This window comes from Micrasema longulum, unplaced genomic scaffold, assembly GCF_059751315.1.
Source record: "Micrasema longulum isolate JH-2025_06_02 unplaced genomic scaffold, ASM5975131v1 h1tg002547l, whole genome shotgun sequence".
NCBI classification, from domain to species: domain Eukaryota; kingdom Metazoa; phylum Arthropoda; class Insecta; order Trichoptera; family Brachycentridae; genus Micrasema; species Micrasema longulum.
This window is the reverse complement of record NW_028279686.1, coordinates 7,525-24,589: the sequence shown is the minus strand read 5'-3', so window position 1 is coordinate 24,589 and position 17,065 is coordinate 7,525. Positions and strand designations below refer to the sequence as shown.

At 34.8% G+C, this 17,065-nt stretch overlaps 3 protein-coding genes across 7 annotated transcripts in view; all 3 read right to left on the bottom strand.

The window, feature by feature from the left end:
• The window catches only part of Lrr47 (Leucine-rich repeat 47), a 38,015-nt gene extending 34,218 nt beyond the window's left edge, over positions 1-3,797 (bottom strand). For both annotated transcript variants that reach the window (XM_088240676.1, XM_088240675.1), the window contains exons 1-3: positions 3,102-3,797; positions 2,310-2,395; positions 1,372-1,529 (exon numbers count right to left, since the gene is read on the bottom strand). In XM_088240676.1, coding sequence (XP_088096802.1) covers positions 1,372-1,529; positions 2,310-2,395; positions 3,102-3,675 — 818 coding nt within the window. In that variant the 5' untranslated portion in view covers positions 3,676-3,797. The remainder of the gene's footprint in view (positions 1-1,371; positions 1,530-2,309; positions 2,396-3,101) is intronic.
• Positions 3,798-3,850: 53 nt separating this feature from the next.
• Positions 3,851-6,265, bottom strand: Srx (sulfiredoxin). 4 transcript variants are annotated; one of them, XM_088240679.1, is made up of 4 exons: positions 5,844-6,265; positions 5,643-5,727; positions 4,455-4,583; positions 3,851-4,232 (listed from the first exon to the last, which is right to left on the bottom strand). In XM_088240679.1, exons 3-4 carry the CDS (start codon positions 4,572-4,574, stop codon positions 4,023-4,025), a joined length of 330 nt encoding a protein of 109 aa, XP_088096805.1. In that variant the 5' UTR covers positions 4,575-4,583; positions 5,643-5,727; positions 5,844-6,265; the 3' UTR covers positions 3,851-4,022. The 4 variants fall into 4 exon arrangements, with proteins under 4 accessions (XP_088096805.1, XP_088096807.1, XP_088096806.1 ...); XM_088240681.1 differs by having other exon boundaries at positions 5,840-6,069; XM_088240680.1 differs by lacking the exon at positions 5,643-5,727 and having other exon boundaries at positions 5,844-6,113.
• Positions 6,266-7,961: 1,696 nt separating this feature from the next.
• Paics (PAICS bifunctional enzyme) lies at positions 7,962-16,864 on the bottom strand. The gene is made up of 7 exons (XM_088240677.1): positions 16,665-16,864; positions 14,300-14,557; positions 13,750-13,875; positions 13,348-13,433; positions 12,964-13,132; positions 11,430-11,647; positions 7,962-11,018 (listed from the first exon to the last, which is right to left on the bottom strand). Exons 2-7 carry the CDS (start codon positions 14,493-14,495, stop codon positions 10,818-10,820), a joined length of 996 nt encoding a protein of 331 aa, XP_088096803.1. The 5' UTR covers positions 14,496-14,557; positions 16,665-16,864; the 3' UTR covers positions 7,962-10,817.
• Between the last annotated feature and the right edge of the window lie 201 nt (positions 16,865-17,065).

Genomic DNA, 17,065 nt, shown 5'->3' with positions numbered 1-17,065 from the left:
CAAAAACACAAATGTAAAATAGTTATATTTTTTAAAATAAGCAATTCGTTAATTTCTCTAAAATTTTATTGTACACGCAAAACATTGATTGACACAACAGACTAGATAAGTAAAGGGTCATTTAATAAAAGTAATTGAATTAATGAACTTTAAACTTTAAATATAAAACAGATTTTATTTTACATAAAACTGATATTTTTATGTTATTTGAAATAATATTTGATGAAAAGTAGCGTAAAAAATTGACTACCCTGGCAACACTAACAAAATGTCCATTTTGTTTTCTTTGACAATCTGACAGGTGGAAAAAAAAAATTTTTTTTAGTAATGCATTAGCTACTTATACATGCATTCGCTACTTATACGTGCATTCGCTACTTACACATGCATTCTGTTTCTTGTTGATCCCAGCAGCATTTCTACACTTGAGAATGTCACAACACAGCATAGTTGAATTCAAATCGGGAGTTGTGTACTAAGCAACGTCTACAAAGAAACTAATGGGTCAAAACGTAAAACTACTCCTTTAAGAGTAGTTTAGTCGCCTTCCGTTTGATGTGCGTATGCGGTTTCTGGACTATTCTTAATTCTATGCATGACAGCTATACTCTGTCAATGTTCGAGCGCCCCTATAAGAAAACCCGATAGTTGTGTAGAACGCAGGTTTGATGTTTGTTGGTAGGGTAATAGATAATTATTTAACAATATTCCTATAGCCCACTCCTGTCTAAATTTAGAAGCGCAAATTATCGAATTTCAACCCCTCAGCCCTCACTCCATACTTCCACAAACACAAAATACAACTTGACATAATGACTTGATTTATTACCTCCATATATATATTAGATTTAGTAGGCACAGTTAAAATTATAGGATAGGATAATATTCATGACTAAATGCCTTGATAAGGAAGCTTGTGTAGTTTCAAAACCGGTCGGTAAATAAATAATTTAACAAATAGTGATCAATAAGTATCTTTTTTAAATGATCCCCTGTAAGTTGGATTTGATCCGATATTTCGGCTACCATTACGGGAGCCATCTTCAGGTTAAACTGTGTGTTTTGCAGAAAAAAAAATTGTTTACGTACTAGTAATTTGTACTGTGTCGCAGTCGGCAGCGGGCACATTCCGTGTCATTTTCTGTAGTGTGTAGTGCCGGGAACCATGTTGAGTTTAATTTCATAAAAAGCATAAAATATTTTTTCAAAATCCCTTTTGTATTTTGCATAATGTTTATTATTTTATATTTAAACACCGTAAATAAGATGTACACACATCAGCCTAATGCTGCCAGTGTATTTATAATAATATTAAAATTCAATTGAGTAGGCAGTAGGCGATCTTTATATTATAATGAAAATAACACTAACTGTAGCGCAGACATGCGGTTGATTCCCGGTGGGAGAGTTTGGAGGCAGTTATTGTCAAGTTGGAGAGTCACGAGCTTCTTCAGGCGGACTATGTTGGGCGGCAGAGCAGGGCCCAGTGTGTTGTCTCCAATATCCAGGAACCGGAGAGAATTCCTCATCTGCTAAGACAAAAACACTATACTAATAATTTATTCATATATTTTGAGCGAGTAGCTTAAAGTTGATATGATCGGTACCTTTAGTAGTAATGGGTAAGCTTTTTAGCCGAGCGTGATAAAATTCTGAAATAAATCTGGCTAGTCCTAGTAAATGAAAGAATTTTGATTTTAAACTCTTTATTTATTATTATTAAAAATCAAAAATAAACCATTATTTACATAAGCGACATTTTTATTGCTGAATGGCATTTGTCAAATCTTCAATCGAAGGTTGGTATTTCGTAAAGTTTCTTTTTTATTTTTTTTAAATTATGGAAATAGGAAAATGATGATACTGAGAAGAGGTTTAGGGTGATGCCAGGTTTTGAATAGCTTTTGCTAAGTTTTTTTTTAATAGGCTGATTCTAGGAACGGAATGGACTTATAATGAAAATGTCACGAAAGAGCTCCTCCGTATGAGCTGCTATAGAATGGCCGGTGGAGGGGTAGCGACGGCTCAGGTTTAAAAAATCGGACTTGGCTTTCTAACTGGAGAGAGCTAATTTATTTTTTTATTTATTTTATTTCATTGGAAAGCCAACAGACATTTATACATTTATAAGAATCAATTATACCATAAATACATATCATAAAGTCCAATTAGAGGCCTCCACATAATATTGTTATTGTAAATGTTGTCACATAAAAATTATACATAACATAAAATAACTAATCATACAAAACTTATAATATTACTAGAAATGTAAATGAATTTGGAGAGTAAACGGTGTAGGTACTGACCTCAGGATGCTCCAACCACCTCCATTCAAGATCTGCCCCCAGAGAGTTCCCCTGGAGGTGCAACTCCTTCAGCTGCGGTAAGGAACCTGAGGAACTCGTTGCTATTACTTACATTAAATAATCAATAATAATTTTCAATCACAAAAAACATGATTATATTAAGTCCGGTCACCGGTGAAACACAGTTGAAAGTGGTTAGAAAGTGGAAAAATTACAATTTCCATCGAGAAATGCCAGTAAAAAATAAACTCAATCTGCTAAATACATATTAGGTTAAAAATGTTATTGTCGAAATTAAAAATTACAGTTAAAAAATAAAACAAAACAAAAACATTTATTCATTTCGGGTCATTCATTTATGATCGGGTTGTGGTCCCGTGGCTAGTGTCTCGGACTCACGGACCAAAGGTCCGTGGTTCGAATCCCACTCTACCCCAACTTGATTCCATTTTCTAATAGTGAGTTATTTACAACTCGTTGAAAATGGCCCTCAAAATTAAATATTTGGGTAAATCATAAGAACGCAAATATTTCTTTTTTAAAAAAAAAAAAAAAAATATTTTATAGGGTAATTCAACAAAGATACATACTCGAAAACATACAATTTGTGGGTATTAGTCAATACAACTTCACATGCTTATATACGTGGGGTTCATGTCCATGATCAGGAGTTGTTGGTAAATCCACCTGGTCCATGAAGAAGCATAGAAATTGAAAAAATAAAATTTCCCCGCACGGTCCAGGACAGGGGCGAGTGCGAGCTTATAAAGATAGTAGAATGACGGTCAATACCTAGTTCGGGCGGCAGCTTCCGCAGACGGTTGTGGCTCAGGTCCAGCGTGGCGAGGCTCCGCAGAGACAGGATCTCGCGGCGGAAGGCGCTCAGCGCGAGCCCGCGCGCGCGCAGCACCGTCAGCCCCCGCGGCAGCCCGCGCAGCGGCCACTTGGACACCTCCGCGATGCTCAGCTTCGTGGGCTCCGACTTCTCCGCCGCGGCCGACACATTACACAACTTGAACTCCTTCAGAGCCTCCGCATTTCCCTCCAAAACCAACTTCAAAACTTTCAAAAACGACTTTAACCGCACGGCATCCGACTTAATACACAAATCATTAGGCGGATTTTTAAATCGAATCGTCGCCTTCCCTTCGTTACAAAACTTCGTAAAAACCTTTTCAATATTTCCATTTACCGCATACCTCACCCCGTGTTTGTTGACGTTTGAAAAGTGTAAAATAAAATACGCATTTTTGTTTTTGGGTTCTTGGCCGAGTGCTAGTGTCGATTTGGCAGGACGCGTTTTACCACAAACACTTGATGAAGTTATTAAACGATTAACAATACCAACTTCGCATTGTAGTTTCATTTTTAATTTATATTTGTTGTTTTAGTTTCGGCTAAACATACATTATTATTGTTGTCATTGTAGATATTGACAATATGACATGTGTTGACACTGATGACAGTTGGATAAATTAAAATTTTCTTCTCTTCTTCTTTTTTAATAATTGAGTGCTGCCAACGGTAAAATACAAGAATTAGTTAGGTTGATCAGGCGATCTTTTTTTTTATTTATTCAGGTATTTTACACATTTATCTTACCAAAACATGATAATAGATGGATTGAAAATTCTTAACTTATATTGATCATTATTAACATTTGGGTGTTTCGCTCCCTGGAGCAATAATAGGTGTTGTCTCTCTGAGAGTTCGTCATGGAAAGTCGGGTGTGCTGGATCCCAGGTAGACCTTGAGATCCTGCACGGTGGTGCGCACGAGCTTGGCATGCACGGTGCTTCGGCCCAATTGACAGTAAGCGGCCCAGCGGTGGCAGCCCCCGAAACTATAATAGTAGTCGCCTCCCTGAGAGTCAGTCAACCACAGCACGTCTATCGGGGGAACGAAATGGGCTCTGTTAGGGTCCTGGAAAAATAACCTTAGATGTAAAATATTACAGATAATTTTTAAAATGTTAAAATGAGGAGTTAAACTTTTACCTGTACACTATAAGATTTCATTTAGCTTTTCGTATTCATGCTATTTTCATTATATGTATGCAATTTAATTAATAATAAATTAATGTAATAAAAAAATGTTTAATAACCCAAACATATTTACATGTTTATTTCATTGTATGTTACAAACCTGTAAAGTTTCTACAATAGATTTTACTTTTTCCGAATCTAGTTGAGATGGAATGGGCCTGATAATAACTTTTATTGGCACCTCGTGGACCTCGGATTGATTGGCTGTATGAATGCTCATCCCGTGATCCTAAAAACAAAATATTTTTTTTCTTTCTTTTTAACTGCGAGTAATAATTTAAAAGTCAGTTGACGAGTTTTGGAGTCTCCAAGAAAATAAAATGTACGGCAAAACATAATTGTTTGCCTGAGTAAATACATAGGAACTGGGTTATGATCCCGTGGTAGTATTGTGGACTCACGAACAAAGGTCCGAGGTTCAAATCCCACTCTACTACGTCTTAATTTTCGTCTGAAAATTGAATTATTTGAGGAAATAATAAAAACTTAATTTATCTTTTTTTATAAAAAAATTACATACTGTAACGGGAAAAAAACATAATTATTCTCTTTCTACGTTTATTATTAATTTTAATTCGGAAAATTTAATGTTCTGCAATTAATATCTGATAACATAAGGTACAGAGCATGCATCATTTTATTAGAGATTTGAAGTATTTTATTGTTTGTCTCTCTGAGAGCTCGTCATGGAATGTCGGCCTTGTGGCGTAATGGTCAGTGCGTTTGCGTACTATGCAAGAGGTCTCGGGTTCGATTCCCGATATGGTTGACATGAAATATTTATTTAAATGGGTGTTTTTGCACTAAAATATTTCATAGTCCCTGGACTGGTACTTGAAGCGTCAGACTGGTCATCTTACCTTCATGTGACAAAATTGATCAAGATACGCTGCAATTGGTGTACCGATGCATTGCCCTATGCACCATTAGGTGCGGAAAGGTAATGATGATGATGATTGTTTGAATGACATCACTGTAAATTATAAGTATGTAAAGTTTTATTTTTACATTAAAGTATCTACTTATTTATGATTTTTTAAAATTATAATGGTAACGTAAACAATGTAAATCGCGCTCCATACATCCTTTGTCTATGGCGCTCATTTTTAAATAATGAAGTAAATACGATTTTAGCTTATTTTTTTAAGAAATGAACTTCAAATTAAATAAATATCGGTGAATATTAAATCTGAAATTAATTTATATATTTATCAATCAATATTACAGTATAATTTTAAAGAAAAGTACATATATTATGTGTTACATTGCTAGAACCGAAGCCACTGACCTTGTGTAATCTCTTGAAATAATATTATCTCGAAGATACCTATTGAGTTCATTAGTACCCGTAGATAATTTTAACGAATTTGTCGCTGAAAACAAATAATTTAATTGAAATTAAGGGCTAAGAGTTTTACCTGATAAATATTTAAATAGGTAATTTACCGTACAATTACTTAATCTAAATTATAAAGGTTTTTGTACCTACTTGCTTTTTCAATTTGTGCACCTTTCACTGTCTGCGCTGCCGGTACTTTTGATGTCTTAAAAGGTTGACGGAAATAAATATTCTATTCAAATGAATAAGTAAACAAAAAATATTTATCGCAAGACACAAAAACGAAAGGAGAGTTTTTAGTTTGTTCTAGCGTTTCTGACTGACATTTGTATTCAATTTTATCCGTGTGACTAATAAAACATGATTAGGTACTTCTAAGGCTTTACGATAGGTATGCGCACTAATACTACACCGATCTACATACGATAGGTGTTGACTAATACCGACATATGAAGCGAACTAAAAGTCGTTTGACTATTTTGTTAAAAGTAAAAATGAAGTTCAAATAATGCAAAAATATTCCGTGTTTATTATAGTGACCTGAACCGAATTTAAATACCAAATTTTAATACATTTACTTGTAGGTATATACTCTAATTATGTGGAATCTAAGAGGACCTACTAGTGGTTTAACTTAAGCTGGCGCGTTCAGAAAACTCACACTAACGCATTTAAAATCTACAGGTGTTGATTAAAAAAAAATGTATCAAATTTTAACCAAATGTGCTATTTAAAAAAAAATTGTTGTTGGATTAGAGGGTTATGTGTATAAAAAAATACAGTGGGCTAAGAAAATGTAATTTTAATAAAATACTTAGTTTCAGTATTTTAAATTTTTCAAATCATTTTTTAAAATGTTGCATTTTACTATAGTTCTTCCAAGAACAAGGGGCAATTTAAATTTGAAAAAATGTATTTTTTTATAGTCAATTACTCTAGAACTAGAATGCGAAATTGTGTAGATTGTTTTAAGTATATAAATAACAAGATGTATTGTTTATCAATAAGTGTGTATACATATTTTCTCAGACATAATTTGAACTGTGCATTTTAATTAAATTCTTTTAATTATTATTATGATGAACACAAAATATTAAATTAAAAACATGCTTGTTTGTTGATATTTTCTTAGGTAATTGTTTTTTTCCGCTCTAATCCAAAAGAGATTTATAAAAACATTTAATATCACATCAAGATTTTTAAAACCAGTATTCTATACATTAAAAATGTTTTTGTGTAAGTTTTGCAAAAGCGCCATCACTACATAATCGACCTTTTTATGATTTGATTAAATGAAAATACCTACATATTTATAAACCAGTGTTTTTAATCCATAACTACAAATCTTACGTATTATTATATTTTTACTATTTAGAATCGCAGCAAAATTCAGACGAACGCAGAAGCATCCTGTGTATATTGTATTATCATATCATTAGCAACTAATAAAGCAATAGTTCTCTATGTCACGTTCATAAGCGCGTCTGAAAGGGAATGATGATGATGAATAATATTCTAAAATTGTGAGAATTTTTCTTTATTTTCTATCAATGTGTAACGTCTTTAACCACTAACATTCCAAAATCACTCGTGAACGAGTGGAGGCATATTATATTTAAAAAAAAAGAAAACACATTATCTTCTCTTGCACTTTTTTCTCATAGGATCCACTCATATGAACACATGAAAACTTAAAAAAAAAAAAAAATTCACTTCTGATTGAACCGTGGTTGATGGTGTGAAGTCAATCTAATTTGACTAACATACTGGGACACATTTGTTGCCGACTGTTTTATATAGGGACACAACATCTCCTCCTACCATATATTATAATTACTTCAGTTTCATGTACTAAGAATGACATTTCCTAAATGAGAGACACGATTTTAATGGGTATAGCCGGCATAACCACAAACGTGCCAATATTATGGTCACCATTTCCAGGACTGCTTATCAAGGGCGTACTAGAATCTGCCACCTCATATCAGTTTATTGAAAGACTGGGTAAAGTGGAGCGAAATAATAAGCTTAATGGATGATTAGAGATTTTTCATTAATTAAAAAAAAAGAAAAACTATAATTGGCTCTTCTGTAAAGTTGGCTACGTGTCATATAGTAATTTTTGCCAAGGCCACATCAAAAAAGAGGAAACTTCTTGTGTTTGGTGTGGGAAAATATAAAAAGGGTAAGTTTGGCAATTTATTATCTGAAAAGGACGGTGTGCTAGAAATTGGGATAGTTGAGTTTTTAGTTATTATAAAATGGCAATTTCTTCAAAATGATTTATTCAGTACAAATTCTAATAACAGGTTGCATAAAACATTTGAAAAATATATATTGGAATGTTTAACAGAAGTAACATTTATGTTCATATTATCATGCTACCTTAATTACAATTTATTATCATCATTCCATGTCCACTCCTTAGTTGCGAGCATATGGTATCCACAAAGAGCCTCCATGCATCTCTATCGGCTGCCAGCTCCTGTGAGTCCTACCAAGTAAAGGTCTCGTCCCAAAGTTCTGACATGAACTGTATATGGCCCAGCCAACTGTATCGCCTCCGCCTGATGACAGTTGTCACCGGAGTTTGCTACGTCCGTTCTCTTATTACTTTATTCCTCACAAAGTCAAACCACCGCACACCCAAGATTCTTCTTAGACACCTATTCTCAAAACTCAGTATTTTACTGTTTTGGGCCCTAGAGAGGTGCCACGATTCGCATCCATACAGGAGAATAGGTGTTATGCAGGCTTTATATAGGTGGAATTTGGTTTTCACCGGGTAAATATCCGATCTCCAGACAGCCTTTATACTGTTGAATGTGGCGCCTGCCACATTCAGTTTTTGGGGGGGAGATGGATTTCCTCGATTTAGTGGAATCGACTTCCTTAGGATTATAAAAAGGAACGGTGCAAGGACGCAACCTTGGCAAACTCCGGTGGTGACCTTAAACCAATCTGTGACATCATTCATTCTGATTCGGCATTTGCTACTTGAGTGAAGGGCTTTAATAAGTTCGATTAGTTTTCTACCATTTTTATAGTACAATTTATTAAAAACATTTAAAAAATAAAAATATGCATTTATATAATATTTATACATTCTATAGATACGAATTTTAACATCGCATAATGTGTTTATTAGTTTGCTGAACTTTTAAACAAAAATAAAAAAAATATGCATGGCAAACAACATGCATTTTTAATAGTAATTGTGTATTTTTAGTCTGCGACTCCTCATATTCAAATTCTCTGCCTTTGAAACTCGTTATCAAAAAAAAAAAAAAAAAAACAGTACTTACATACTAAATGGAGTTATATTCAATAATCGAGAACTGTTAACATTTTTTTAAATTTCTACTCAACAAAATAATCTTGGATTTTTTATGTTTACAGTGGACACCACTGGAGTTCGCTTTTATGGCTATTCAAAAATAAATATTAATTATTTTTTTAACTATGTAAATATTACAGTTAATGAAGAATTACTTTTTGAAGTAACATAAAAGCCTTGACAACGAAACAGCCGTGCTCTGAAGCAGGTTGACATATTAAATTTATTTGAGTGATTTTACACAAATTAATACATAGTTAAATGATTTGAATGTATAATCACAAAGTTAGTGCTTCAAATATCAATTTAATCAATGTTATTCTAATTTCAGGAAATAAACACGAGAAAAAAAACCGAGTTAGATACTACAAAATTAAAGTGAAAATATGGGCCCAATAAAAATCTTATAGATTTAGGTACTACATAATAAAAAAAAAAAAAAATGTATTTAATACATAACTATAATAGTAACAGTGTGTTTTATTTATTTGTATACAACGGAATCTCTTGTTACACGGGGGATACGTTCCAATGAACTGCTGAGTATTTTTTTTTTATGGTGAATTCTTGTACGAAAAACCAATTCTGGATTTCAAAAAAATTTAATTGTTTACTATTTATTGTATCTTAATTTAATTAAAATGACAAGAAAATAAGTTAAAAAAAATCATAACAAAGATTATTAACTATCATTAATTACATTGGTTTCTGGAACAAATTGGTAATTGCAAATGTTAGAAAAATGAGACATCTTTATAATTGGTATCAAATAATCTTTGTCCATAATCGCTCCTCGGGAGGCCTCAAGAAGCGCTGAAGATAGAAGCGGATGTGCTTCCCTTCTGCCAATGTGATCGCGACTGCTCTGCCAAGAGCAAATGACTAAAAAGAATCTTTGTTTAAAAGGTAAATAAAAATATTCTATATTTTAAGAATATCACTAAAAAAATGCTACCACAGTTACGCAAAATATTCAGATATTTATATTTGCCCATGGATTGATGACTGGATGAGAACAAATAGGCTAAAAAGTATTTTTATTCGTAAGTTTTTATAGGGGACCACTGGTTGAACCTGGGGATGTTAAAGAGCTCGCCCCTTACCCAATAGCCCGATACTACATGGATCTGGGCTTGGAGGGGCAGATTTAGAAAAATGTAAACTCTCGCCTTCCACACAGTAGCCAGGCTCTTTATAGATCTGGGCTTAGGGGAGGGAGATTTAAAAAAATGTAAACTCTCGCCTTCCACACAGTAGCCAGGCTCTTTATAGCCCTGGGCTTGGAGGGTGAGAACTATTCACGGAGACCAGTCACAGAAGATCTTCACAGGCCGCAGTGACGTCAGGAGCTTGAATAGCACTGACCCCCACCTCTAAGAATAAGAAGTTTTCATAGGATAAACACTAAAAGTAAAATTTTGTTTAATGTGTATTTGAGCATGTTTCAAAATATGTAATGTAAAATGTTTCCCTCGGCACGGGACATCCCAGTAAGGGTATTAATTAATTAAAAAAATAAATACAAAAATTTTAAAAGAATAAATGAATACGAAATCCTGATCCATACAAAAAGTTAGGTTAGTTAGCAATCAGAATGTAAAAGAAAGGAAAGCAATAGGGCCTGCATTGAACAGAAGAATAATTACATAGATATTACCACCTAGAACGCATTGTAAAATTGATGTTCAGTAATTTTTTCTTTATTCCAAAACCGTGTCAAATGAGGTTCCGGTGTACTGTGTTTCAAAACTGTTGTAATATTGGTGGCGCGGAAATAATAGACAGTATCAGTTGGCCGCCTTCTCCCTCAGCTTGCGGTCGGCGGCGAGTAGCGCAGCCACGTGCGTAACACGGCGCGCGCGCAGGCGCCCCCACAGCGCTATGTCGTGCAGCGCGAGCGCCTGCGCCGCGCACAGCGCCGCCGCCTCTGCGCCCAGCGCCGTGCTGCAGCCCATGCCCGACGGCAGCGACAGGCTGGACCACACATCCTGCGCAAGATATGTCGACTACAAGACTGCTTTAGAACAATGAAGGAGGAAAATTAAATGTACATAAAAGGTTTTTGAAAACGCATGAAAAAATTAACTACAGTCGAAATTGGCTATTACTAGTTTGACAATCTATTCAGATAAAAAAATACATAAAAAACCACTGAACTTCCTTAGTTCGTGGCAAGAGGTACAAGTCACTATTAGCTAATTGTGCAGGGGGGGGCATTTAAAGTTTCTTACCGATTTCAATCTTTAACATACAATTTTGGAGTCTATCTTAGGATAAACTTTAAAGAAGTAAAATACAGATTGTCCCATTCCCACTGAGGACATAATGAAATTTCTCTGGCTGTTAAAAATAACGACGTAGGTATCGCGCACGCCTGCGCATTGTAGGCTCCCAATTACCTGGACCAGCATAGCGGAGGGCGGGGGGCAGTTGATCACGGGGCAGGAAGCGTTGGCAGCCAGCACGGGCCCCAGCCCGTTGGAGCGCCCGGCCACCGCAACGAGCACCAGTGGACCCCCGCGGCCTTCCAGCTCCGCCAGCACCCGCAGGGTGCCCTCCGTGCCCTTGTGGGCCGAAACCACTCGCAGCTCGGCATGCAGACCCAGCTCCTTGCAGACTGGAGAAAAAGATTGTTTGGAAAGAAAATAACATTGATAAATATCTCAACCGAGATCTAGGCATTACATGTGATTACTTTACACACTGTGACATTCACCACTCTGCTTAATGTTTGTCAAATTATTACTAAACAACACATTCGTGCCGGTACCTTTTGCAAAAATTTAGGCTTTTGGGATTTTTGTCTATTTTTTCATGGCTGGTAGGATTATAATCAAAAGTGGGGTGAACAATTGACACATATTAAACCATGGGTCGGCACCTTTTGTTGCAAGAGAGACAAATATTTTATGCGGGGATCAGTGTGGGTCGCACTTGGACCATATTTATCCATTTATTTATTTAAACTTTTACATTGTTTGTATTTTATACAGAATAATGTTCCCTCACTGGGGTGTACCGTGCCGAAGGAAACATTTTACAAAATGTGAAACATGCCTTAAATTAGCTATTTAACAAAGTTAACATAATAATAACAACAAAAAAACGTAATGAATCCAATTAATCTAATTATCATTAACATAATAAACAATAAAAAACTAAAATAATCAATTTACATAAACCAATAGAACAAATTTCATAACAGTACACACATTTTACCTATTTGGCTTGATCCACTCATCATATGTTATAAAAAAAAAACCTAGAATATTTGTGTATGAATATTTTTGTTTTAAAAATAAAACGTTCGATACATATTTATTCGACATTTAATGTAGTTAAAAAAATCAATGAGATTTTTGTAACGGCATCTGTTGGTTGTCTTTTGTATAAAAGCTTGCATTTTTTGAAGTAGAAGCGTAGTATTGGGTCTAATGTGAATCTGATCGACCGAGAACAGTGTTTATTTTTTTGATAATTCAGAATTCAAAAACTTTACTCACAAATGTATTTATTATAAAACATACTACATAGTCTTTTTTTAAGTACTGTTTTCATAGTCCTTTTCGGTATTACTTCTAATATCATCAGGTTTCAATTGTTTGCTAAAAAAAATAATGCAGAGCAATAATCGAAATAATTAATAAGTTCTGATCTTCACATCTCCACAATTTTCGGAAGTCGAATATATTGTTAAAGTATGCGTGATTTCACATTATTATAAAGGTATTTCCCATAGGTGACATCTGTTGATTATTTGGTGAAACCTTATAGCAATATTATTTTTGTATGGCAAACACACGTCCAGTATTCTGGTTGTATTTCGGATGCAGAATAATAATGGCACAATATTTATTAATAAATTTTTAATTACCAATATTTTTTAATCCGCAATACGATATGCTAATAACCAAATATACTATGTTGACTCACATTGCTGTATTTTAGTGCAGTGATCCATGTCACTGGTGGAGCCCATCATTATGGCCACGGTGTGAGGGCGCTCCAACTTCATGAGCTCGAGCTGGTCGGCCACCCACTGGAAGTTCCTCTTCACTGTGTCCAGGTCTGAGGACGTTACGGTGCTCAGGTTGCGGTACACCTGTAAAAAAGTAACCAGACATTTTGTAATAAAACTCCAATACATGTTTTGATCTGGACGGAATCATTTTCAAAAAATCAAGTGGTTTATATTGGTGGTGATGTGGTAATCCAACTGCAGTGTATCTTGATCATTTTCTTTACATGAAAGTAAGGTAATCCGTCTTACACTTCAGGTCCAAATAAGTTTGTTGAACATACGGGGCTTGTAGTTACCTGCTTGTCTACCATCAGCCGCTTGTCTCCAGAGGGCCAGAGCCGCCAGGAGTCTGAATCTATCACATCGGCCACCAGAAGAGTACCTGAAGACATATTTAATAATGCTTAATTGCGGGGTCATCACAGTGAGCTCTGGCATACCAATTTTCGCGTAAGGGTGTCGACAAACGTACTTTATGCTTAGCGGTGAAAGAGTTAAGGAATAAGAATTCTAGTTTATCTGGCATGAATTTTATTATTGTACATCGATCACACTTCAATACTATTCGTATCAATGTTTTGAACAGATTGAATTATTTTTAGATCCATTTTTGTTTTCAAGGAAAAGGAGAGCAGTTATTTAAATGTGGCATTAGAATCAATAAAAAAAGTAGTTTAAATTAAATTGGTATGACTTACCCTCTTGATCTACACCAAACTCTATCTTCATGTCTATGAGGGCGCAGTCCCTCTGTGTCCACGCTCTCTCCAGAACCTCAAACACCAAAACACTGATGCGTTTCATCAGATCCACTTCATCTTCACCTACAATATCAACAGTTTCCATTAACATTACACCAACAGCAAAATGATTGTTTTATTTTACTTTTTTACACTCTTTCCTTTTCTTTCCTCTAGACTAGGACACACATATATGCTAACACCCCAGATAAGTGGAATACCCACCAATTCAGCATAATTTTCTACCAGTAATTTTTTTGTTTGTTTTTTTATAGATTCTATGACCACACCGTGAACAATATTCTGTTTAGTTTTGAATACCCATCAATGGAAGGATTGAGCGCTCTTCCGAAACTTAAGTTATATGTTTTTAATATAATAAATGAGTAACACTACCAAAAGGGATTTTATTTTATAATTCATTGAAATAATGCAATTTAATTAGATAAATTTGCCTATTTAATGCCCCAGTATCGCATTTAATTTATTTTTTAAAATATGTATGTACCAATGGTGAGTCCATTGAAGGCGAACTTGGCAGATATGACTTGCTCCTCCGACCACTGGGGGTCGTGGTTGGCGTCGTCCTTGTAAAAGGTCTCCCGCTTGGGGGGGTTGAAACGATAGCCCTCGGCCACTCCAGGGTGGCGCTTGAGGAAGGAGCCGGTGGCCAGGCGGCGGGTCACCCACTCTATGGGAATCATGGAGCAGCGCTTGGACAAGAAGGCGGTGCTGCTGACCGGCTTCACAAACGCGGTGGGGATACCTGGAAACACCAAATACTTTCACTTGTATGAAAATAAACTTGCTGTAAATGAGTACCCAAATTTTAATAAAATAAATAAAAACAATTTTTTTAACCACTTATTTTTATATTTTCTACCGACCGGTTTCAAAGCTATACAAGCTTCTTTATCAAGTTACGTATACCTTAAATAAGAGGAAAGTAAGAGTTCAAAAATAAAAATATTTAGTATTATGGTACCTGTCAAACTACATAATGGGCTATTCTGCCATCATAAGAAAGAAGGACGTTTCTACATAAAACAAAAAACGGAGAAAATAAACATTTTGTAACTCGGAAATAGAAAATTCGCTGTGTTAAAAAAATACTACAAAAATTAAGTATATTACTATGCGAAAGTATGTTTTATGATTTGCCCTAATGGAATATATGTATTAATTTTAATAAATTTTACGTTAGATTTTTAAAAATTAACATTTTTATGTTCTTTTAGTAAAAAAAAATACAAGAAAATATGTTATACTGCAACGAAAAGACGTTTCTGGCTGGATACGCCCTTTTTATTTAGTAATTTAAGTAAATGTTTTTCTTTCTTAGTGTTAATATGCCAATAGATTCTACTCAACTAAATAAAATAGACGTTACTGGCCATTTACTGCTTTTCAAATTAGTAATGCCGACCTAATAATAAATTTACTTCGAAATTACCAGCAGATCTTAAATTTCATTGAATACGAGTAGGTACATTCATTTCAGATGTTTTTAAAAACGGAATAGAAGAAAAAATAAGTATTTTAATCAGTCTTTTATAAGTATGTAAGTCAGAACAGCCTTTTATATTTAGTAATCTTCGAGACTTTTTGCAGTTAAGTCTCATTTATTAAGGAAAACAATAGGGTTGTGGTTATTTTAGGAAGATAATTCAAGTACCAGTAGATGCATATTTTTTTCCTGATTTCGAATATGTATTTAACTCACTTTCGAAATAAATGTTAGATGCGTCCTTCTTTCTTATGACGGCAGTATAGTGTTAAGGGTCATTTATAAGAAACATCACTTCGCATCATTTCAACAGAAGCAATATGACTGATGATTGAACTGTCCATTCTATAGGTTAATATCTAAGATACAGAGCGAATACAATCCCATGAGAAATAAATGTAAAAACAAACGAAAATGCCTTTTTTTATCCCTTTATTTCATAAAAATATCCTTTCATATTCCTAGATAAAATAAAATAAAAAGTAAAATAATAACAGTGATCCAGATGATTTTAGTCTCACGAGTACCAATAGTTGCACTTAATGCAGTTTTTTATCCTGTTTTCAAATATTATTTGGGATTTCTCCGTCACCCACAGAATGTCATCAAAGCCACGGACAATACTCCCGATTTCATGTACCTCAAACAGAACTTTCCTGAAATTAGTGATGCAAGAATTAAAGTGGGAATATTTTTGGGTCCACAAACACGATCGCTAATGCATGATCAAAAGTTTGAGGAACTATTGAACCCACTGAAGAATGAAGCTTGACAAGCATTCAAAAATGTTACTCGCAGTTTCTATGTAAGTCAGAATGTTTGAATATCGTGCAGTTAAGGAGAAAGCATTAAAATGTTTGAAATTTTAAATGCCTGTACCTTGAAAACCTTGTGTGTTAAGGGAAAACCGATATATATTTGAATTCAGGAGAAAAAATACTATAAGAACCACATAATTTAGAGACAAAAAAAAAATTGCTGCCCTATCTAAAAACATAATAACCACTTCGAAGTAGTTAAATTTTCACTGTAATTCAATTAAACTTTGGTAATATTTAAATCTCCATAGAATTTTTTACTGGAGTTTTGACACACAGCCAGCGGCAGCAGACTGAAATAATTCTTAAGACATATTAATTTATTTGTCAGTTCAGAGAAATACTTTGAGCTGGACGCAAGTAAGTTTGAAGTGTAAAATGTTTTAAAAATATAAGGCGTGATGTGGGATTGTGTAAGTACATAAAAAACCTAGTGTCGGTGGCCCGCTATTTTGAAGCTTGGGCCTTAGTTCCAGTGCTGACTGTGATATTTGTATGGTTTATATCTTTAAATTTAGTATTCCATAAATAGTTCAACGTTAGGGCACCTGCAGCATTGAGAATTTCAAAGACCTTGGAGTTGGTCTGCGTGGATACGGCGGCCTTGCCCTGAAGATCATGGGCCTTCACTCCGTCCCCCGCCGTGATGCGGTCCTTACTCAGGAGGATGCAGTGGTGCTGGTCTCCGCATACCTCGAACACCTGCTTCGTCTTGCCCTCGATCAGCAGAGCTCCCAGCTGGTACTCCCCAACTGAGAACAGAGAAAAATGGTTTATCGAATACAGGGATAGATGCAAAACAGATATAGACGATCATGTAATCAACATACCCATTTTTAAAATGATTTATTTATCATTAGATTACTAAAATTAAAAGAAACACCTAATTTTTTTAAAGTCACTCTCCAAGCACAAGAGATTGCCTCTTTTTTGAGGGCAACAGCTCTAA

What these genes read in the sequence shown, in the direction of transcription:
- Srx (XM_088240678.1), bottom strand. An exon ending in CTATTGTAGAAACTTTACAG is followed by an intron (nt 4,233 to 4,454) that starts GTTTGTAACATA and finishes TTATTTTTCCAG; the next exon opens with GACCCTAACAGAGCCCATTT.
- Paics (XM_088240677.1), bottom strand. Translation starts at nt 14,495, where the DNA reads ATGATTCCCATAGAGTGGGTGACCCGCCGCCTGGCCACCGGCTCCTTC. An exon ending in GTTTGGTGTAGATCAAGAGG is followed by an intron (nt 13,434 to 13,749) that starts GTAAGTCATACC and finishes ATATGTCTTCAG; the next exon opens with GTACTCTTCTGGTGGCCGAT. An exon ending in CTGCACTAAAATACAGCAAT is followed by an intron (nt 11,648 to 12,963) that starts GTGAGTCAACAT and finishes CTTTTTCTCCAG; the next exon opens with TCTGCAAGGAGCTGGGTCTG.